Source organism: Rhododendron vialii, chromosome 7a (assembly GCF_030253575.1).
Source record: "Rhododendron vialii isolate Sample 1 chromosome 7a, ASM3025357v1".
NCBI classification, from domain to species: domain Eukaryota; kingdom Viridiplantae; phylum Streptophyta; class Magnoliopsida; order Ericales; family Ericaceae; genus Rhododendron; species Rhododendron vialii.
The window spans coordinates 33,352,433-33,376,120 of NC_080563.1; the positions used below are offsets into that span (position 1 = coordinate 33,352,433).

At 38.4% G+C, this 23,688-nt stretch overlaps 2 protein-coding genes across 5 annotated transcripts; both read left to right on the forward strand.

Moving 5' to 3' along the window:
* The first annotated feature begins 709 nt into the window (after positions 1–709).
* Positions 710–15,561, forward strand: LOC131333084 (sucrose nonfermenting 4-like protein). The gene is made up of 13 exons (XM_058367416.1): positions 710–1,694; positions 1,828–1,915; positions 4,696–4,878; positions 5,460–5,567; positions 5,666–5,725; positions 6,600–6,689; positions 9,907–10,041; positions 12,210–12,354; positions 12,425–12,598; positions 13,651–13,714; positions 13,831–13,900; positions 14,673–14,790; positions 15,014–15,561. Exons 1-13 carry the CDS (start codon positions 1,570–1,572, stop codon positions 15,103–15,105), a joined length of 1,452 nt encoding a protein of 483 aa, XP_058223399.1. The 5' UTR covers positions 710–1,569; the 3' UTR covers positions 15,106–15,561.
* Positions 15,562–19,639: 4,078 nt separating this feature from the next.
* LOC131333085 (F-box protein At1g11270-like) lies at positions 19,640–21,615 on the forward strand. 4 transcript variants are annotated; one of them, XR_009201698.1, is made up of 2 exons: positions 19,640–21,028; positions 21,403–21,615. XR_009201698.1 is itself a non-coding variant. In XM_058367417.1 (1 exon), the coding sequence occupies exon 1, from the start codon at positions 19,702–19,704 to the stop codon at positions 20,461–20,463; it is 762 nt and encodes a 253-aa protein (XP_058223400.1). In that variant the 5' UTR covers positions 19,640–19,701; the 3' UTR covers positions 20,464–21,320. The 4 variants fall into 4 exon arrangements, 1 of the variants encoding a protein (XP_058223400.1); XR_009201697.1 differs by having other exon boundaries at positions 19,640–21,012; positions 21,387–21,615; XR_009201699.1 differs by having other exon boundaries at positions 19,640–21,012; positions 21,395–21,615.
* Positions 21,616–23,688: the final 2,073 nt, after the last annotated feature.

The following is a 23,688-nucleotide window of genomic DNA, read 5'->3' on the forward strand; positions in this document are numbered from 1 at the left end:
AGCCAAGCCATGCTTGTATAGGCCCGACTCGTTTGACATCCGCAGAGAGTAAAGGAAGGAAACAACTTCAACAGCATTTAACGATTAATCTTCGCACCAAATTATAAGAATAATTATTGAGTGGTCTTGGAGCACTGCTACGTGGTGTCCCAACACTCTTATCCACACCAATTCCCGTAGAACCAACCCTTCTCTCTGCGCATAGTTTCTAATAAATTTTTTGTCCAATTATTACTCTTATTTTTCTCTTTATCTCTGTCTCCACTCATTACCCAAAAATCTCCCTCAAAGCCCAAAACAAACAAATCCAAAGGTATAAATAGTTTAAGGCCCCGTTCTACTTTCTTTCTAAACATTTTTTTTAAAAAGAAGTTAATTTCAAACTCAAATATAACGAAAATAAAAAATAATATTTTAATTTTTTTCACCGTTTAAAAGATCTCAATGAGATTTATCAAACAAAATTCATATTGGTAAGAAAATTATTTGTGTAAACACATAATTTTTGAGCTTGAAATTACTTTTCTTTTCTAAAAGTTCTTTTTCTAAGAAACCGGAATACCCCTGAGTCGGTCAAGCATAAAAGTTTTTACTTTAGGGTGTAATTTGGAAAAGTCTGATAGTTTAAGTAGGCAACATGTAATAAACCCTTGGAGTATATTTTCAGGCAATTATTAATGTGTACTCATTATTACAGTAATACTAATATTATTAATATAATAATTATTCGTCTCGTTTGTTTCTACTTCTTCTTCCTTTCCCCAGAGAAGATTCTCTCTCACTCGCGACATCGCACCAGAGATTTCGAAGATCCAACAATGCCGACGCTCCCTCAGATTTCTCCCCGGAATTAGGGTTTCCCCCGCCACTTCTGTAGCCAGGCCGGCCAATTTTTTCCCGTGGATTTCGCCGGTACCATTTCCATTTCCCCATGTTTTCCCCTAAAGGCGCCCAATTTTAGGGCTTCCGATTGGATTTACGCGTTAATTCCCCACCTCGGTTTGGATCAGCACTCGAACCGCGCGGTTTCGATCGTAATTTAGTATTTATCGGTGCCGATTCGAGCGGTTTTCTTTGAGCAGAAGTAGCTAAGATTGACAGTTTGAAGCTTTCGAGGGTATTGTTTCGTCTGAGAATTGGTGTTGATTTTGTCAAGGAGATCTAGTGTGGCTTTTACGTGCTGGCTGTCAGCTACGCTAACACAGCCCTCCTCCTTTATCCGGGCTTGGGACCGACTGTAAAAAAGATAAGACTCTAAGCACGGCACAGACAGGGTTGTTATTTTGCTTTTTCTTTCTAGAATTTTAGGTATTGGAATTTGTGGGTCTTGGAGGGCTTGAGAAGAGTTGAATTTCTGTGATTTCGCAGTGTGTGTGGTTCTGATTTGGTGGCTCCGAATGTGCAACTCTTAAGGGGTCCTCTGCTGTGGAGGATCCCAAAACCGCGGTTTTCGACTGTAATTTGGCCTTGGTCGTCTCGTTGCTTATTGTTGGTTTGTAATTTACAAAGGTGGAGTAGGAGAGTTGTTTGATTGGTTTTGGGGGGGATAGCAAATCAGTTTCGAAGGAGATGTTTAGTTCTGGTTCAGATACTGGGCATGATAACAGTGGGGTATCGGGTCCTGTATTGATACCCATGCGATTTGTGTGGCCTTATGGGGGCAGAAGGGTGTTTCTTAGTGGCACCTTCACCAGGTGAGTGAGTTTAATGATTCCATTACGATGTTGGTACTACTTTTTTCATGCTTTGATCTTCTTAGTTTTGAGTTAAACCTTTTGCTTAGTTGATGAAATTTGTGCATGGGTATTGTTTTCTTTGAATCCGCAGGTGGACGGACCATATACCGATGTCTCCGATGGAGGGCTTGCCATCTGTGTTTCAGGTTATCTACAGTGTATCACCCGGATATCACCAGGTTAGTATGCGATGATCATGATGTTACAATTATAGTTGCTTCTTTGCTTTTATAAGCATATAGCCATATGTATGGCTTTGATAACCGTAATCGTATATAGGCTTTATGGTGGGTCATCAGGTATGTTGCATGACTCAAGTATGAGAAAAACTATGTTTGATTGTTTTGACTTGGTGCCTTCACTTGCTCTTGTTTCTCAGAGACGTGACTACTTTATTGCTGTTTCATTTTGAAAAAGAATCATTGCCTTGTGTTGGATTTATTGATGAATTCTCTTTATGTATTAGACCTCCTCTAATGCATTCACCCAAGTAATTATAGTTTATATGGTAAAATAAATAAGGGGTTTGTCGTTGTCCTATGTTTCATGGTCTGGGATGATTTAAGGGTCTGTTTACTTTTGTATGGAATCTCGTCTTGCGTGTGTAGATGGAAACATCTATACATACAAAGATGAAGAATGCTAGCGGAGAACAACGGAGAACAAATGCTTGTAGTGAGGGTTGAATCCAAGACCTCTTTAAAACAAAAGCTTTGATACGATGTTAGATCACCAATAGTTCTATAAACTAAAGATGTTACAAGGAGTTATGGCTAGGATCTTTATAATTGTACGTAGTCTTGATAGTTCTTCTTCAGGCATGTTGTGTGTCAATCATGGGAAAAGCTTACTTTTTTGGTAGGAATTGTATTAATCTTGGATGGTCATGTGCGTGTTATGACTTTGTGTCTGCATCGTTTGCTGGGAAATGTGTCTACAATCTATGTTGGTGATTCATTGGAGAAAAAGTCATATGATTGTGTCTAATGTGTTGGTTAGATGTCCTTTCATGCATTGTCCGAACTAGTTAAGATATACGTAAGTGCTTGATATTTACGCAAGTACTAAATTATGAACATTTACTAATTTAAACTTCGCAGTAAGGTTTATTTTTGTATGATGGATATGAACTCACAATTGATCATGGTCGGAAACGACAATGAGAGATACCAAGAAATCCACATTTCCAAAAGTCATTGGACATGCACCGCTGAAATATATCCAAAGAAACTGGCATGCACCTTTACAAGTTGATACATGAGGATGGAAATTGTTGGGGGGAATCTTATTTGTTGTTCATGTAGTGGGAGCTTGTTGTACTGAGGTTCATTGCTGATTTGGTGAAAACAAAAGATAAAGCAGGGTATGTTTTGCTTTTGTCGAAAAAATTAACCAGGTCGAATAAGAGCTAAGAATGCTTTGACACCAGCAATATAAGTCTCTTTTTTTTTTTTTTTTTTTGCTGAGGGTATGTTTTGCGTTTGTCGAAAAAATCAACCAGGTCAAATAATAGCTAAGAATGCTTCGACACCAGCAATATAAGTCTCTGTTTTTTTTGGCTGATAGGTGCAAGTAACATAATTTCTTTGAATAGGCCTGCCAAATGATCAAGACTCCATGACTGAGACAGGAAGAAACCTCTGAAAGGTTATTAGTTCAAAATAGCTTAATGTTTTGGTTTCTCCAATAATTATCGATTTGGATAGGCTATTGGGAAATTGTTCAGTGAATGCCCCTTCGGCATCCGTTTAAAGATATTTGTTTTACCTGTACAGAATAATGTAGCTGTTGTACATGTCAAATATGCTTAGCAACTGCTAATTTGCTATGTTGTGTTTCCAATGAGCCTGGCTCCTCTCCAATCATTGTAGAGAAAACTCTCTCCAATCCTGGCCCGTAAAAATTTCTTATGATCTCACGTCAATGATTGAAACAGTTTATTTTGTCTTGCTCGTTAAAGTATGCCCAAAAATCAAGTTTATTGGACATCATTAGATATGATTTTGGAACACATTTGGAACACGTTATCTTGCAAAATATAAGATTGCAACACTGGACGAAACCCCTTTCTAAATTTTTTGCAATATAAATCTGTTTCGAAATCATATCAAACGATAATTGATCAAACTGATTTTTGGCATGCTTGATGCTCTCAGGTTTTTAAAAATTATGAACGGTCCCTATCATTGAAGTGTGATTGCAAAAGTTTGTTCCGAGCCGGGATTGGAGAGGGTGTTCTCTCCAATCCATTTAAAGGGATTGAAGAGGAGCCGGACTCCCACGCATATCCTATTTCCAACATTGACATCCTCGCAAAAGAGTATGGTAGAAATAATATGGACAAATAATTGAAACCATATGGTCAACTGTTTGTATTTGAGATGTGTTGTGCACAATCACGAAGCTGATCAAGAAATTCACGCACTTTTGTCCAAGAGATGAGTTTATGTACATCAACACTTCAAGAAGTGTACCTCTGACTTTGAGCTTGACACAAATATATCTCATGGTTGAATTGTGTAATTCTTTTCTTTGTGGTACATATTATTCAACCGGTTGACAAAGATTGGGCGGTTCTGTCATTTTGTATCTTGATGCTTGTAATGGATTTAGCCATTTAGGGGCTTTGGCTGCAATAGGAGATTGTGAGTTCTTTGTTGTGGTGGAGTTTGTTCAGTTTTTCAAATTAAGTGGACGGAGAGAAAAGTGTTTTTGAGAACAAATTCAAATGTTGGGGTGATTTATAGGAAAACCGTTTTTAGTAGCTTGTTTTGGAGGAATTCATTTACTTCATTCTCGAGTATAAAAGCTTGTAACCATGTGGTTTTTGCCAGTTTACATTTTTAGCCTTTCCTTGTCTCTTTGGGTGGTTTTCCCTTTATACTCATTTATAATTACCTTTTCTATTGCCTGAGTTTACTTGCTGTGGAATTAATTTTTTTTTATTTGCATGGCACAGTTCAAGTTTTTTGTGGATGGAGAATGGCGGCATGATGAGCGCCAACCATTTGTAACTGGAAACTATGGGGTGGTGAATACTGTCTACTTAGCTACAGAAAATGATGAGATCCCTGGCATTTATAATCCAGAGACGCCTGGTAGATGTAATATGGAGGTGGATAACGATATGTTTCTTCGTTTGGTAAGAACAGTTTGTAATATCAACCATGAACCACCAATTTGTTTATTCATCTTTTCATTAGATGCTTTTTTTTTTATTTTTTTTTTATTTTTTTTGTGTGTGTGTTGGGGGGGGGGGGGGGGGGTTGTTAGTCTGTGTGTTTCACATGGAGATTTACATAATACAGCACAGAGTCATGCGAATGAAGAAGACAGAAAGCCCAAAAGAACAACCCAATCCACAAACATCTAGTCCAGAAATGTGTTCTGTAGACATATTCACCTTGCTCGCTGAACTCAACCTGGCCTCTACGGCTACCTTTATGGTGTCTAAAGTTACGCTGAGATGATGAATCAGGCATGAGTACGTGCGTAGGTCTTCTGGAACTTGGTACTAATGAAGAAAGGAAGTTTATCTCCTAACTTCATGAAGAAAAAGTTACTTTGCTTCCTCCAGCCCTTTAAGAAACATTGTATGGCACCTTATAGCGAATGGGTTTTCCAATAGCAATAAAAGGTTGACAAACAAGGATATATTATTGTAATAATCCCTTCGCGCAATGCTGAAAAAGGCTAGTTGATTTGAGTATTGGTGTCTTGCAGGAATCAGTGCCAAGGATATCTGAGGCTGATATAAACATTTCTCGGCACCGTATATCTGTATTCCTGTCAACTCATACTGCGTACGAGTTACTTCCTGAATCTGGCAAGGTTTGGATGCAAGCATACAGGATATCTTTCAGTAATTGTTGGTTCATTTGATTGATTTGGGTTTTTATGACTTTCCTGAAATGCATCTAACGTTGCAGGTTGTTGCCTTGGATGTGAATTTACCAGTGAAGCAAGCATTCCATATTCTCTATGAGCAGGTATGTGACAATCTTATTTTCCTGTTTAATTACTTTGCTTTTGTCAGCTAAGGTATTTCTTAAGTGTTCAATTAAAAAATATGAAGTGTTCAAATAGAGCTTTTAGTCCTATGTGTGAGTGTTTAAGATCAATTAGGGAAATCGCTGTCGAAAAACAGATCATTTATAGTTTTACTTGCATTACTTGGTTTAATGTACGGTCGATTCATCTTGAGAGAGATGATTTATTCCCTCACTTTTGCAGCTGGCTTCTTTGGCATTGATTTTACTGGTTTTGTAGTCCATTGTTGAGGTTATTTGCCTTTTTCAATAGTTTGTTGGATTTACTTTGTTCACTTGGCATTATCATGCCCTTGGGTCCTTATGCCACCATTCCTCGTGTTCCTTTTGTTTTCAAGCGTTAGAATTTCTATTTGTTGAGGAAATGAATCCCACATTGCTTGGGAGTGGAATGAGTGATCACTTAATAACATATGAGACCTCTCCACTCATTGCCAATTGGCTTTGACATATAACGTTTCTACATGGTATCAGTGTGGGGCTCATTCCACCCCATATTTTATGAAAATAAAAATTCACAATCTGCACCCCATGATGACAGACCAGCAAAAAGGCAGCAAAAAGGCTGCACGATGATAGGACCCAAAATGTGGCCACACATGACAGCCTCAAACGCGGCTGCACGTGAGGGGGGATGTTGAGGAAATGAATCCCACATTGCTTGGTAGTGGAATGGGTGATCACTTAATAACATATGGGACCTCTCCACTCATTGCCAATTGACTTTGAGATGGATATAAAGTTTCTACACTGTTGTTATTATTATTTGTGAGTTAATAGCCTGGATAAAATCATGAGATTAATTATTTTTCAGGGAATTCCTGTGGCTCCTCTGTGGGATTTTTGCAAGGCTCAGTTTGTTGGAGTTCTTAGTGCATTGGATTTCATTTTAATTTTGAAAGAGGTATTCCTTTTATAAATTACTTGTCCCATTAGCTTTCCTTTCAGGTCAGTACTTTTTTCTATGGTTGTTTTGGTTAGATCTTGTTTTCACAGTTGGAATTTATTATTGCTTCTAAATGGTCAATGTGCCTCAAACACTCCTTTGTGCTTTGTTATGGTCCTTGTGGATGAGTTTTGAGGAACTCTATTATTCGGTGTTTTCGCACTTGTCACCATATGGGGCCCGATGGAGAGAAAGACCAATCACCAATGCTTAAGTTCCGTTTTTGAGGAATCAAAATATAACTTTGTAAATTGTTGCGCTAAAGAAGAAGATGACGAGCAAGAAATAACTACTTATTATTGTTGTCTTTTGTCCTTTACTCCTTTAGAAATACAAGCTAGCTAGCTAGTAGCCTAGTACTCGTGAGGAAGCCTGATTCAACTACCTGATTGATGTAAGTGTAGTTAGGGTTATTCCAGAATACGCTCAAGGCTTAACTATTTTGTGGCTAAATTGGCCAAAAAAAAAAATAGAACCCATGTTTTGTTTGAGGCATTTACACGGGCTTTTTTCAGTGGTTTTATTGGCTGGCCAAAGAAGTACGCTTGCATTTTTTGTCAGGCTTTTAAGCCCTGAAACAAACACGCCATTTTGATTTGCAGGCTTTTGTGATTAAAATGCCAATAAGTGCAGCTTTAAGCCTCTAGCTTATGAAGCGGTATTTCTTTTTTTATATGAAAGAACTATAAAATATAAATAGAAAAAGTGTCCAGGAGAGTAAGAATACATAGAAAAGGGAAAGTGATCCTTGAATACTTAAAACCTCACATCTTCCCGGACTAGGTATATCTAATTTAGCAGAAACTTCTCCTCCCTTGTTGGCGGCGAAGATACAGAGAAATTGCTAGGGACTTTCCATGGGAGGCCTTGGTGGAGAATTTGCATATTACTGGGTGGGTGCGTCCTCGCTTGGTGGTGGAGAATTTGCATATCACTTGGTGTGTGTCTTTATTAACGCATTGGTTTTCGATTAAGCTCTTTTGAAAAATTAGTCTTCGAAATATGGCCGTATCAGCAGTACCGTTGTGTTTCTAGATATAGCGATTTAAACCCCTGTTTTGGAGAAAGGTGGTTATGTTAAAGATGGTATGATACGTAGTTAGTGGATTTCTTTGGAGGTATTGTCAGCATACAGAAGACGTCTCAGGACATGATTGATAAGAGTTGTGGTAAACTTCGACTTTATGCTGTATTAATGCTGGGAGCTAGGAGGAAAAGGTTTGGGTAAACATAGATGGAATGAAGAGGCATTAGAGGAGTATTGCTGGCTCAACCTTGCAAACCTTGTTTGAGGCAGGATTCAGCCTCTCCCAAACCTACCTTACAAGAGCAGAGCAGAGTAGATTACTCATCAGCTAATCTGGCATTGCCTTTGAAGAATAAGAGGATCATTAAGATGCCACCATTGTTTTCACTCAGCCCTGCAAAAGACAATGGTCTCACCTGCATTAGGAACACCTGAGAGTGACAAATATCTCGTCATGCTCATAAAGTCACTCCAACTGCTGCATCATCCAATGGTCAGCTAAATACCGATATCAGCACTAGGAAAAAAATTGAAGGCAGAAGATGAAAAAGAAAACAGAAAAGAATAAGTACGGCAGAATGTCATTCATTACTCATTGAGCTATGAAGGAAACCCAATGGGGAGCTGATGATTGATGAAAAAGAAAACGAAAAAGAATTAATGAGGAGAATGTCGTTCATTACGTGTTGAGCTATGAAGAAATTCAATGAGGAGTTGATGAATTTTTTTTTTTTTTGCTTTTTTTTTTTTGAATAGGGACCCCATTGGTGAGGATAGAGAACATGACGTAAATGTACTTAAAACAAATTCCTCCCAAGTAACTCATTGACGTCATTGTATCTGGTTGAGCTCCAATCTGCATGATCAGACATTAGACATGCTCTATGCAACCCTTCCCTACTCCAACCAAAAGGAACATGCTGAAGAAAAAAGGAGATAAGAGATAAGCTCTGTGGCTCCTACACCTTGGAGGTTACCATACCCGTGTCAGACATGCCAAGTATGTACAAGAAGCCACTTGGCATGTCCATTAGATGTTAATGTTTTCTATGTTGGTACACGCCTAAGACATGGGGGGATATGTTGAGGACACACATGGAGACACGACGGGGTGACTTTCTGTCAATTTCAAAATATTTTTTGGGGATGTGTATCAATATCTTCTAAAGGTTTGGAAAAAAATGTAATATGAAATATAAATTCGCATACATTCCTTGGCACATATCGATAGAACCCCTTGCTGATTGACAAAACTTCGAAGGCCTAACCCCTTCCTTGCTTCTTCGACCATTGACAATAGCTCCGGCAATGGTTGATCCGGCGTTCATAACAAGTTATGTCGTCTTTCTCTATCTCTCTTTTCTCCTATCGTGTTCGTCTTTCTCTGTCCCCGTGTTTCTGTGTCTTTATATGTTCAACGTCTCTTTCTTTCTCTCTCTGTGAACGAACCACCAACTATGTGAATAACACTTTAACAGTATATCATAGTTATGAAGTGTTTTCAGCAATTAGAGGTGTTAGAATCTGTTTTAACTGTGCTGTGAATACATAGTAAATATGGAACTGCTGCCTCTAATGCCAAATTTGGTGTACCCCCTCCTCTCAGTGTTATCCTCAACTGTAACCTTATCACTTCTCCTAACTACCGCATCGGTCAATCTACGATAGACATGTCCAAACCACTTTAATCTATTTTCTCTTCTATAAGTGCTACCCCTACCATTCTGCAAATATTTTTGTGTCTAATAATTTCAGCTCGTTTAAGTTACATATTCTTTACTGCTGCTTGTTTTGCTTCCTTTGATCACACAAAGCCTAGGCTCTTATTGATTGGCACAAATAGTAAAAGACATGGTTCTTTCTTGATTCCCCTCTCAGGCACGCTGATACCTATATAGTTAAAAAGAAGTTGATTTTATTTATTATCATCTGTTTGGACTTTGTTGAAGATTTCAATTTCACAAATATTAGAGCTGTTACAGTCCATAAATGCTGAACATGTGCACGGTAATCTTGATGGTTGCTACCTATATCTATTTTCTGTACGTGGGCTTCCATGAGCTGTGACATCTTTTTTTTTCTTGAGTCTGCTTGCACATCTGAGATGCATTTGGAGTCTTTGACAAACATACATTATTTTATTTTCAGCTTGGCAATCATGGATCAAACTTGACGGAGGAAGAGCTTGAGACGCATTCCATATTAGCTTGGAAAGAAGGGAAGTTGCATCTTAATAGACAATTCGAGAGCAGTTGCAGAGCATATCCAAGAAGTCTTATACAAGTAAGTGATTTTTTGGTGATGTGCCTACTTGTGCAGCATGGAGATGGTTGATTTTTCTTTGCATTTGAGTATCTGTCATCTGATGCATGATGAGGGAAAGGCTAGTACATCTTTGTGGGTAATTTCAGAGGCTCTATTGGTAGGAATTAGGATTAACTGTTTAATTTGTATCTCCATGGGTAAATGACATCATGGGCAATAGTGCTTGGATTAACAGTTTATTTTGTTATACATAGAGACGTATATAAGCATCTGATATGAAGGAGTGGAATACAATTTGCTTACAATGAAATTTGCAAAAGAAAATTATAGATTGTACCTGTAGACTTTGTCAAGCGATGCAAGTTGGTGTTGTGCAGGGTATTTGGAAGAATCATATTTTCCTATTCTCCTAATCACTAGTATATGAGACTCTACTGAAGTATCAAAAAGTTAGATACCGAGGGACAGTGAAAAGAACATTGGAATACCATGTTTTCTTCAGCCCACTGAACTAAATAAGTGAGGCAAATATTGTCTTTGACTTGAAACTTGAGTGAACGTTTCTGTAAAATCCCTAACATATTTACTTCTTTTCTTTTCATTGGAGAGGTCGTGAATGCACATTTGAAGGTATAGTTGATTCTTTTTCATTTTGATCATCATTTTTCTTTTGAATAGAGTAAGAACGGCCCAGATACCAAGTATGGATATTACGCTGAAAACCATTTAAGTTGTACTTGTGTACTGGTGTGGACATGGTATCTGGAGACACAGCAAATAGACCATTGGACGGCCATTTTTCTTCTACACACTAGACAATATAAGTCAAGCAAACATTACTTTATTGTTTTTTTTATACTCCCTCCATTCCAATTTGATAGTCCATCATTCCATTTTTGGGTGTTCCAAAATAAAGGTCCACTTTGACAAATCAACACAAAAAAGGGGCCAACTTTCCCTTTTTACCCTTCTTCAAAAAGGACAAAATTGTGTGTGTATGAGAGAGAGAGAGAGAGAGAGAGAGAGAGAGAGAGAGAGAGAGAGAGAGAGAGAGAGAGAGAGAGAGAGAGAGAGTGTGTTCTATTCACAATTAAATTCTTGAACTGACTTTTGGACTTTGCCGCCTAAAAAACCTCTGATTTGTTTTCTTCTTGTACGGAAACAAACAGTTTCCATTTAAATTGTACTAAAGCTATTCAAAAAATGAGGGGCAAAACTGGAAAGTTAAAAATTTGTGCAAGTAATTATTACACTTCTTAAAAAGTTGGAATCCCGGAGCAGGAAATTGGAACGGAGGGAGTAATACAATTAAGACTTTTGCACTTTAGTATACTTAATGTGCTTTCATTTCAATCACTGTCTTGAGGTTTTGGGAACAAATGTTATAGTACCATTAAAACATTACATTATGTTACTGATTCCAGGCGTCTAAGAAACTAGATTTCGCATATGTTTTGGGGAATGAAACAGTTGCAATTTGAGGTTTTGGGAACAAATGTAGGAAGCTTCGTGGAACTACCCCATAGTCCTACCCATCGCGGATTCCTCGATCGCATGGCAATGGCATTTAATTTTTTCACTTGTCTTTTCTCTGGTTATTTGTCTTTTTGTCCCTTTTCCCTTTCTTTCTTTTCGCTTTTGTATTTTGGGTGCCCGGCGGATGTTGTAGTTTTCGTTGGCAGGAGAATTGTTTCCCTGGTCTTTTATGAGGTATCATTCCTCTTTTGCATGTTTATTCCATCTTTTGATGCAGACTTGCAGTTGCTCATTTATAATGCAAAGATGGGAAGTGTGTTCCATTAACATTTGCCTACTGTCAATAGGCGAGGACTGGAATTGAGTGATACCACACCTTGACTTCACTTAAGATTCTTCTAAAAGCCTCGCTGTTCATTTTGTTTTTATTGTCCAATTATTTAATAAAGGAAGTTCATTATGTAACAAAGTGTCATGCTGGTTATGCTTAGATACATAAACTACAGCCTTAGTGTTGCATCTAGTGTCTCCTTGCGGGAAGCCCAAGCAAGTAATAAAAGCCTTGCTTGTTGGCTTGCGGTGTGTGAATTCCGGTTGTTCCATAGTTTGAGTTTGAATTCTATCTGCTAGCGTGTTTTCATCTAATCAATGTTCCCTCATTCTGAAATGTTTTAGCTCTGTTATTGATATGCATGACTACTGCAATGCAGGCTGGCCCTTATGATACTCTAAAAGATGTTGCTTCAAAAATTTTGCAAAACAATGTGGCAACAGTTCCTGTCATCCACTCTTCTTCACAGGATGCTTCATTTCCGCAGCTACTACATCTGGCTTCCCTTTCAGGGATTTTGAAATGTGAGCTTTTCTCCTGGTGTGTTGGTTGAGGACATGCATTACATAACTAATATGTGGACCTACTTTTCAGGTATTTGCAGACATTTTAGACATTCATCTGGCTCTTTGCCAATTCTTCAACAACCAATTTGTTCTCTTTCTCTGGGTTCATGGGTTCCTAAAATTGGGGAGCCAAACGGACAACCATTTGCAATGCTGAGACCGAATGCCTCTCTTAGTGCTGCCCTATCTTTGTTAGTTGAAGGTGACTTTCCTCTCTTTTCTGAAGAAATTTTGGGTTGGCGATTATGTTTCTGTGATCAGGTTTTTGGATGACTTAGTGCATCTCTAAAGGACAACATGCGAGACCTAACACAGAAGAAATAAAAAAAGAAATGAGAGAGATTTAGAAAATTCCTTTAACTTGAGCGTAGCTCCGACTTGAAACCTTCGTTTAATCAAAAAATAGTTGTGACTTAGTCTTTAATTTATCATTTTCTAAAGTCGAGTTGCCATATGGTTAGTATTCATATTTTTCCTTTTTTTGTTCTGGTCCGTGTGTCATTTTGCTAAACAAAGGTCACTAAGTTGTCGCTTCCTATTCATCGTCACAACTTGGTTGTTAACGTGTTGTCTATACTTGTGAGCTTCCAACTGGCATGTTAATAACCTCGTCTAGTAACTTCTTCATGTTCTTTAGCATTAATGTACTTGGACGAGTAACCTCGTCAAGGCATAAAAGCTTCATGTTTTTTAGCTTTGGTGACCTCAACGATCGTAAGTAGACTTCAGTAATTCTTCCAGCTGGTGATTTTTCCAGCTTTCATCATTCGAAATTCTGGTTTGCGAAGTCTATAAATTGTCCTTAGCTCATTATTATAGGAAAATCTTTTCTAGCCAATGGATACCATGGATAATTGGTCGCGGTGAATGTCCCCTAAGGAAAAGCATCCTAGTCTTGACTTGAAGCAACCCACTTTCTCTTCCGATCGTACTTTGTTCCAGGATGTACAAATTAACGGTTTCTAGTCTCTTTTTCGATTCCTTTATTGGTTGGAAGTATCCTAACATAATATGAGGAGGCATTCTGTCTGTGATTGTTCATAATGAGCCCCTGGTTCGTGGTCTATGATAAATCAAGCATCTGTGCATATACTCTCTTGTTCATTAAGGTTGTGTATGTGTGGCAGTTTTTGTTCTTTACATCTTTTGGTTACATGTCTCATTATCCTGTTCCTATAACATATGGAAACATAATCTGGAAAGAATTCTCAGGCATTGTCATCTACTCTTTTGTAATTGCACCTTCTAATGCAGCTGATGTTAGTTCAATACCTATAGTGGACGATAATGACTCATTGCTGGATATATATTGTCGAAGGTAATATTCTCTTTTACTGCTTTGTTTGGTTATATATCGGGTACTTAACTCTATGGAAGTAAACTTTTTACTTTCTTAATTTAAGGCCATATTTGCTTCTCAAATTTTGTTGACAGTGATATCACTGCTTTGGCAAAAGACAGGGCATATGCTCAGATTCGGCTTGAAGAAATGAGTATTAATCAGGTAAGTGTTCCACAACCCTCGTCTATAAAAACAACATAGATCTGAATTTCAAGCTTGTTTATGCATGAGGAAAACTGAATTTATGCTGTGGAAATTTGAGACTTACAAGGTCATGCAGTTTGAAGTACCAAAGGTAGAGCAATGAAATGTTGTTGCATTTCTTCTACGATGAATAGAAGTTACTAGAAAACTGATTATGAACACATCGAACAAAAGTTTCATGCTGATCTTTTTCTTCCAAGTTTGGAGCAGTGCTTTGTCTAAACTATAAGGCTTTTTGTGCAATTCCTCCACGGCTAATTTTTTTATGCTGAGGGCAAGAGGTAAATTGTTTTGTGATTTATTTTGCTTAACAAATAGGTACATAGAGGAAGACGCCAGGACATTTAGAAAAACACCCAAAAAAAATTGAAAGGGAAGGTGTATACAAAAACATCTCTTAAACCCTATGAACCCTCCCCATGCTTTTACTCTCCTATGAAAACTAGCTAAAAAGAAGAAGAAAATCCTACTTAAGCCGAAACTGAACTGATCTAAGAAAGGGCCGCCTAAGCCTGTATGTAGCCATCTTTCCATCTGAAACAATCCGTGTACTGTTGAATTTTCTAGAGCATGAAATTTACTTTTGAAAACTGCATACGAAAAAGAAATTGCAAATTGAAATGAACATGATTCTCTATTTTGTCTTAGTGAATTTGGTTCTCTCTTCATCTCTACTACGCATTGGACGAGTTATCGTGCTTGTTTGTTTTATTTTATGTCGAACATGCAGGCTTTGCAATTGGGGCAAGATGTTAGTTCTCCTTTTGGCTTCTTTGGTGGACAAAGATGTCAGATGTGTTTGCGATCAGATTCTTTGCACAAAGTAATGGAGCGTCTGGCAAATCCTGGTAATTTTTTTCTTCATTTCTATTTAATTACCCCCCAAAAGGGTTTTCTACTTTAGTTTCTCGTCTCTTGTTTGACTTTTGCAAATTGAAGTTCCAATGGCAATTTAAATATTGTTCAAGATGCTTTTTGCGAAGCTTTGCATTCTTTTTTTTTTTTTTGTGGGGGGGGGGGGGGTGGATAGAAGTTTTCACTTGTTTGAGCGCTTCTCTGGCATTACATCAGGGGTGAGGAGGCTTGTAATTGTGGAGGCTGGAAGCAAGCGCGTAGAGGGCATTGTTTCACTAAGTGACGTGTTCAAGTTCTTGTTGGGTTAGATGAAATTATTTGCAACACAAGGCACCAAAAGGTCTGACGGTGGCTCCTGAAGACGGTTATCTCTACAACACCTCTCAGATTCCTTGCCCCTCTTATTGGGTTAGTCTTGATATATTCTTAAGAGGGTTAAGTCTTGATCTATTCTTCCGCCTCTTTCATTGGATGGGCCTTGATTTTCTGAGCCCGACCTATTTTTAGGGAGTTTTTGAATGGGTCAGAAAAGAATCTGTAAATCGAGAAAGATTCAATTTTTCCGTTCTTATCTTTATAACCACATTATTGTCAACTGTGTTCATGCTCCCGGAACAGCTGCTGTGTCTGTCTCCTTGCTGCTTACAGAAAACAGGCGGTGCAAGATCCGGAGAAGTTTGTAGCACCTCATTCAGTACTAGTTGTGACTGATCTCCACTAATCTCATTTTTGTTTATATATCAGTTGCTTTCGTATTTTGCTAATCGCTTGAGCAAACCCACGGTTTAGGTTATGCGAAGCTTTTTGTTTATTTAAATCAGATGGCTTGTTCATGTCCCTCTTGAAATTTTTTTGCCTAGTTCAAATGTAGTTACATGGTAGTGTAGAAGTCCCCAAGAGCATCCAGATTCTCTTTAAAGGACATTTTTGTTGGGGTGTCAAAGGCCTCTTATGGGGTGTCAAAGGCTTTAAAGGCTTTTTCCCCCCAATATTTTGTGTTTTGAGTTTGTTAGGATTTGTTTACTTAGTTAAAAGAGTAAATGTGTTCTATTGGAATGGATAAAACGTGTTCCAAGTGAAAAAAGGATTTAGGAAACTCTTTTCTTTTGCTACCAACAATGAGGAGCAATATCAATGAAATACTAATATGACCTAGCTAACAATCCTCAGCAATAGCTCTAACAATGCCAACAGAGATGTTCCAACCCGTCGAACGATTTGTGAGTCGTTAATACTTGGATTCAGCATCTATTCTTCACTAGGGCCGTAAATAAATCTAACCGTTTGGGAATTGGTTGAGTTTCGACTCGGTAAAGGCTCATTCAAGTTCGATTCATCTATTAGATGTTTTGATTTTTTGCTCGATTTTAAGTTCGTTTATAAGTGACCCGAGTCTGAACCAAACAGTATTCAGCTTCGTTAGGCTCTCGAACTGGGAGTATGAATGTATAGACATGAAAAAATATAAATGTCTATATTTTTTTGTAATGGTTATTATGTACTCCCTCCGTTTTTAAATAAGTGTCCGGTACGGAAAACTAGACCTTACAAAATATGCATATTTTTCATTTAAAAATTTAATTTTTTTTCACAATCTAATAGAACTCATTGCTATCTATTAATTTGTGAAACAAATTTGATTTTTTTAAATAAACAAATGCATCTTTTTAAAAGCTTAGGTTTGTGCGTCGGACACTTATTTAGGGACGGAGGGAGTATCAACTTATGTGCATATTGAAAAATTTATTTGAAGCTCTAGATCTATATGCGAGCATATATAGATGATATATATTTTTGGCTTGTTAAGGCTCATAGATGAGCTTGAGCTTGACTCAAGTTGAGGCTAGCTCAATTCAAGCTCGGCTTGTCAAATTTTCATTAGCTCGAACTCGTGTTCACTGAGAACTTGACAAGCAAACTTTGATCATTCTAAAATTCAGCTCGAATGGGGCCAATTTGCAGCCGTCTGGGTTCAAGTCAAATCAGGTTATAACTAGTTCATGATGAGTTGATTTATTAAACTGCTTCTTTTTTTTTTTGAACGCCTAAAAAGAGATTTTGTAAATCTTTTTCTAATGCAAACCAATTAATTACTGTAAAAAAAGAGAGGAAATGTCTCGCACAATCATTTATTTATGCATTAGCAATTATACATATATTTATATCTATATTGCATTTTAAAAGATACGGGTCCTTACATTTAATGCATGACCTATTTATCCTTCATATATATGACCAATACTAAAACCAAAAAAATAACAATTAAAGGCATGTTTGACTAGATAATTATTGTATCCACGAGTGATATATATATATATATATATATATATAGAGGAATTTTCAAGTGAGGGGGCCCTTATTTTAACAAAATGAGGGACTTTCATTTTTCGATCAAATTTTAAAAATTCGAACCGTTCAATGTGTGCAGAACCTAATTTTAAGGGTCCCCGCGAGAAATCAGCAAAAACAATGACCGGGAAGGGCGTCATCCGAGCATTTTTTTTGAACCGTTCAATGAAAACTGCTCGGATGAAGCCCTTCCAGGTCCTTTTTTTTTTTTTGCTGATTTCTCACGGGGACCCTTAAAATCACGTTCTGATCACTTTGAGCGGCTCGGATCATCGAAATTCAATCGGAAGGGGAGTCCCGCATTTTAATAAAATGAGGGATCCCTCACCGGAACCTGACTGTATATATATATATATATATATATATATATATATATACGTGATTTTAAGGGTTCCCGTGAGAAATCAGCAAAAAAAAAAGACCTGGAAGGGCTTCATCCGAGCAGTTTTCATTGAACGGTTCAAAAAAAATGCTCGGATGACGCCCTTCCCAGTCATTGTTTTTGCTGATTTCTCGCGTGAACCCTTAAAATCACGTTTTGCACACATTGAACAGTTCGGATTTTCAAAATTTGATCGGAAAATGAAAGTCCCGCATTTTAACAAAGTGAGGGATCCCTCACCCTCTCATTTCCCATTCGAATTTTGATAATCCGAGCCGCTCAATGTGTTCAGAACGTGATTTTAAAAGTACCCGCGAGGAATCAGCAAAAAAAATGACCGGAAAGGGCTTCATCTGAGCAGTTTTTATTTGAACCGTTCGATAAAAAAAAAAACAAAAACTGCTCGGATGAAGCCTTTCCGGTCATTTTTTTTTGCTGATTTCTCACGGGTACCCTTAAAATATATATATATATATATATATATGTATATTATTGTCTATTGTTCTTTATTTTACATGCCGTTAATTGATAGTTTACACATCAATTACTTAAAGGAAGTACTAATGAAGGGGAGACCGGAGTATATGCTTAATTAGAGCATCCACATTGTAATAAGCAAATTGGTATGGATAAGCAAACTTAACAACAATGCTAAAAAAATACCTCACATTGTAATAAGCAAAGTTACAAGTCTTTTAGCAAATAACCAAATTCCACCAATTTCATAACCAAACTTAACAACTTTTACCAATAACCAAACCCAATAACCCAATTCAAAACTAAAAAATTAAAAAACACCTCACATTAGAATCGTCTCATCGAGACGAATAATTTGGTGTGGTCGGGTGCGTGATTGGAACTCGTTTGCAATTGGACATAGGTGCATTGCGTATTGTGGGGGTTTTTTTTTATTGGGATACAAAAATAACCAATGTGGAGGTCAAGTTTGTTAAGTTTGATTATGAACTAAATAGATAATCAAATGCTGACGTGACATATTTTGGTTATTGATTTTGATTATTCCCATTGCAGATGCTCTTAAGTTTGATTAGAACATCCGCAATGGGAATAATCAAAATCGATAACCAAAATATGTTACGTCAGCATTTGATTATCCATTTAGTTCATAATCAAACTTAACAAACTTGACCTCCACATTGGTTATTTTTGTATCCCTATAAAAAACCCCCCCACAATACGCAATGCACCTATGTCCAATTGCAAATAAGTTCCAATCACGCACCCGACCACACCAAATTATTCGTATCGATAAAACGATTCTAATATGAGGTGTTTTTTAATTTTTTAGTTTTGAATTTGATTATTGGGTTTGGTTATTGAGTTTTGGTTATTGGTAAAAGTTGTTAAGTTTGGTTATTCAAAGGTCAAAATTTGATGAGTTGCTAATAGGTTACTAAGTTTGGTTATGACAATATGAGCACTTTTTTGAACAAATATTACTAATTTTAGCAACATTTTGATTTTGATTATTACATTGTGGATGCTCTTACGAGGTTAGCTTAATGAATAAGCTCGAGATCTCCCGTAAGGAGGTCACGGTGCAAGGTGGCTTTAATACCGAGAACCCATCTACTTTCGTCCCTTTTTCTTGAAAGTTTTTTGGCATGTAAAACTAATTCCGTATATTTAACAATAAAAACAGCCACGGGAAAAAACAACACAAACAAATATATTTGTAAGGAAAATTCTAAAATCAACTCAATGGGCTGACGATAGTAGGTGTGTAAATGTGTATTAAATGATGTAAAAAGTGCACAGAAATACGTGTTTTTTTTGTCTTTTAGTGTGTTTATCGTCAATCTAATGGAATGCCAATAGCAAGACCGTATTTGTAATCAATTTCTTTTTTTATAGAATACCGGAGTATGTCTTTAGGGATATTTCAGGTTTTCTTCTTTAATGGAAAGAATATTACTGTATTTAATTTTATGAAATAAACAAAGAGAAATGATATTGGCACTTCAAAAATTGATGCATGCATTCTAAAAAATAAAGTAAAGTGGCTTTGGAGTTACACTAATTTTTTAGTGCCTGAATCAATTTTTAGAATGCCAATATCATCTCCCTAAATAAATTGTTCATGTGTGGAAGAAGGAACCAGAGAGAGAGAGAGAGAGAGAGAGAGAGAGAGAGGCATCCAGTTTGGAACGCCATGGCGAGCTGCACCCAGGACCGCCGCCGCTCCGACGATCACCATCGTCACTTGCCAAACGACGTGTTGATCGACATCCTCACGAGGCTGCCGGTGAAATCGCTGCTCCGATCCAAGTGCGTCTGCAAGAACTGGCACAACCTAATCCAAAACCCTACCTTCGCGCAAGCTCACTTCCGCCTTCAGAAACTCCAGGACAAAGGTCGCATCTTCCTCCAGTATTTCAACGACATCGACGCCCCCAGCAAATACCATTACGCCCTGTTCCCCGACGAAACCCTCGCCAGCGACGCATATCACGATCTCGACGTCCTAGAAACCCGTGGTTCGGCGGGTATTGATGGTCCCGTAAACGGCTTGTTTTGCGTGTTTAATTTCTGGGATCCTTTCATTATCTGGAACCCCGCCATTAGAGAATTCAGAACACTCCCCTTTCCCGGCCTCCCCGAATTTCCGCCCAATTTCGATATTGTATACTCGAATACTGGATTTGGGCTCGACAAGTCAAATGATGACTATAAGGTGGTTCTCATCCGTTGCATTGATTATCGAGTAAAAGACATGCCAATAGTTAACGATGTTTACGTTCATGTGTACTCCCTGAGTACCAATACTTGGAGACGTCTCGACGGCCTCGATTATCCGTCGCTTGAATATCTGCGGCGTTGTAGGTCTGAGATCGGAGCGTACTCGGATGGAGTTTATTACTGGTGGCCCGGTGATGGGGTCCTCGCATTCGACATGGGCAACGAGGTTTTCTGAGCGATATCTGCTCCTTTTGTTCTTCTTCCATCGGAGGTTGATGAATGTGTTGTAAGACCGTGCAATGGTGACGGCCGGATTGCTCTGTATCGATTCAAAGGTTTACCTGAGAGTGCTGGAGTACTTGACAAATGTTGTGACATCTGGGTGATGGAGGAGGAGGAGGAGGGCAGTTGGATCAAACGGTTTAGCGTCGGACCGATTACTTGTGGAGCTTTCCAACAGGGGTTCTGGAAGAACGGCGAGCTCCTTTTCCTCCGGCTTATTCAGGGTTCTCGTGACCGCTACCGTCCTCGTGTTTTTCAGCTGGTCTTGTACAATCCATGTACTCGAGAACTCAGGTATCTTGGACCTAAGGGAGCTTTCAGTGGATATCGAGCTTTTGTTTACCACGAAAGTCTAGTATCCGTTAACGGCGGAATACACCAAACGAAGGGCAGATTGTGTGATTCACTCACAGCAGCGCAATACTTGTTCAGTTGGCCGCCCAGTATCCCGCGCTTTGATCCATGACCCGATATGAAAACATATGCCCAAGACCAAGAACCAGTTAGCAGATGCTTTAGTATTGTCTGATTCCCATTGAATATATATAGGCTTTACAATCAGTTCCAATTTCCGTTAGTATTGTCTGATTCTCTCTCCTAAATGTTTTATTTAATGACCTTTACTCGTTTAAGTTATGGTTCGGATTCCGAGTATGAAAGATTGTATGGCTGATAGTGTTTCTAGGCATTAATTACTGCATTAGTTGTTTCTTAAATCTAAACCTTGCGACAATGATTGAGTGATGGCTAACATTAAAAGAATTTTGAGTTGTTTTCAGCTCTTGTCTAGGCTGAAAATCAATTCTTTAAGAGTTCGTTAATTTTGTGGTGTCAATGTCCAACAGCAGGATGTTTTTTTTTTGATCATTTAACAAGGCCCTCAGGTTTACAGAGAAGAGTCAACAGCTAAGACAGATAAAAGAGATAAAGGATGTGGAATCCATTGCTCAAGTAATGGGGTGCAAAATTGAATCACTACCAATCAAATACTTGGGACTGCCTCTTGGAGCCAACCCCAGTAGAATCAAAACTTGGGAACCAGTTTTGGACAGGATGGAGAAAAGGTTAAATGTGTGGAGGAGGAGGAGCAATTCCACTGGTAGCAAACTTATCAATTATTCACTTACTAATCTGCCAACATATTTCATGTCCATCTTCAAATTGCCTGTGACTGTAGCAAAGGCTATGGAGAAATTACAGAGAATTTTTTTGGGGGTGATACAGTGGAAAAGAAAAAGCAACATCTGGTGAAGTGGGATACAATTGAGAAGGAAGAGTTCGGTGGGCTTGGAGTGAAAAAATTGATGCAACAAAACCTTGCACTTCTTGCTAAATGGTGGTGGAGAATCAATAAGGATAAAGATTCGCTTTGGGTCAAGGTTACCAGGCAGCATGGCTACCTCATTTGCCATTGTCAGGTCGTTTACCAATATATGGAGAGAGATATGCTTTAGGGGATTCCTTTTCATGTATTGGTTCGATAATCATGGAATAGGTTAACTCTGGGCAGGAAACTTCCTTCTGGAACCATTTATGGCTTGGAGATAATACTCTCAAAGAGTCTTTCCCTGGACTATATCTACTTTCTACTAAAAAAGAGGAAGTGATTAGTTCAGTGAAGTATGGCTTTGGGAATAAGAGGTGGAGTCTACAATTTAGAAGGTTGTTGCGCGATTGGGAGAAGCCACTAGCGGAGGAGTTAAATCAGAGATTGCAGTCTGTGACATTGGATCAATCCAAGAGCGATAGTATTTTGCAATGGAAACGGACTTCGGACAAATGTTTCACAGTAAAATCAGTCTATTACCAACGGGAGCAGCAAGGTCAGTCTAGGAATCAGGTTTTGGGATCAATTTGGAAGAACCTTAGCCCCCCTAAGGTGGAAATTTTTGGATGGACGGCAATTTAGAGTAGAATAGCTACTAGATCGATCAGAGCTTTTCAGCAGGAATTTGATTAAGGAGGAACACCAGTTACTTTGCCTGTTGTGTTCTATGCATTTGAAAACTCACCAACATCTGTTTTACACTGTCAGTTCTCTTGGGATATATGGTCTCTCATTCTGGACTGGTGGCATGTAGTGTGGGTATGCCCTCCTTCCTTGGCAGATCTGGCACTATGGTGGTTTGATAGTAGGTTTGTAAATTTGGGGAAACATACGTGGGAAGCTATCTTTTATGCAACTCTCTGGTCCTTGTGGTTAGTAAGGAATGACTATGTTTAACAATACTACAAGTATTGGGGAGGTGGGTGAGCTTGTGAAGACTAGAGTGGCTATGTGGAAGAAGTCAAAGTTTGAGATTAGATTCTATACGATGGAGGTGTTTAAGGGCTATTTGGATGAAAACCAAGACGAGTAGTTCTAGGTCCAGATTCATAGCTTTCAGTAGCATCTGTGGAAGCCCACGTAGCAAATCCAATCGCAGGGTAAGCATCTAAGCCATAAGCAAGGACAGCTGCATCAGTGGATTCTTAAGCAGCAGTCGATTACGCTGTTGTTTAAGATCGTGATCCTGATCCAGAACATGTACCGGTAGCAGTAGTACCTTTAGCAAAGGTAGCTAAATAACCAGTTAGATAGTAAGAACCAGATGCGCTAATAGCAAAGGCATCATAGGAGGTATAGGTACCACCACCAGTAGCAAAGTAAGCAAGAGTAGCAGCATACTTTCCATCTCGAGAACTAGAAGAAGATGCACCATACGCAGTAGATTAAGCTGTTGGTTCAGTAGATCCAGTTGTTTAAGCCATTGATTCTGTCCTTGATTATGTTTATTATAAAGTAGAACCAGTAGATGCTGTTTATTCTTTTTCTTATGCACTTGTTTATGTAGTTGACTAAGCAGCAAAAGCACCAGTTTGGGCAATTAATCCATTAAATTAAGGGCAAAGGCAAAGGTAGCATAGCCCATTCGAGAGCTAGCAGAAGCAAGGCCATTCCAAAACCAGTGATAGATTTCGCTCTATACCCATAGCCCATTTTAGATCCATTTTGAGATCGACATTGAGACCCAACGGCAGATCCGGTTCCAGGGCCAGTTTCCTTAGGTTATTTGGGTATGGAAAGGCAGAGGAGGCACTTGTGGAAAGGCCGGTTGAGTTTGATAGGCCTAGTTGAATCGTTTGTTTATCCACTACTCTGCTAGTTGGCCTTGGTCAGGCTTCCCCGCTTGTGACT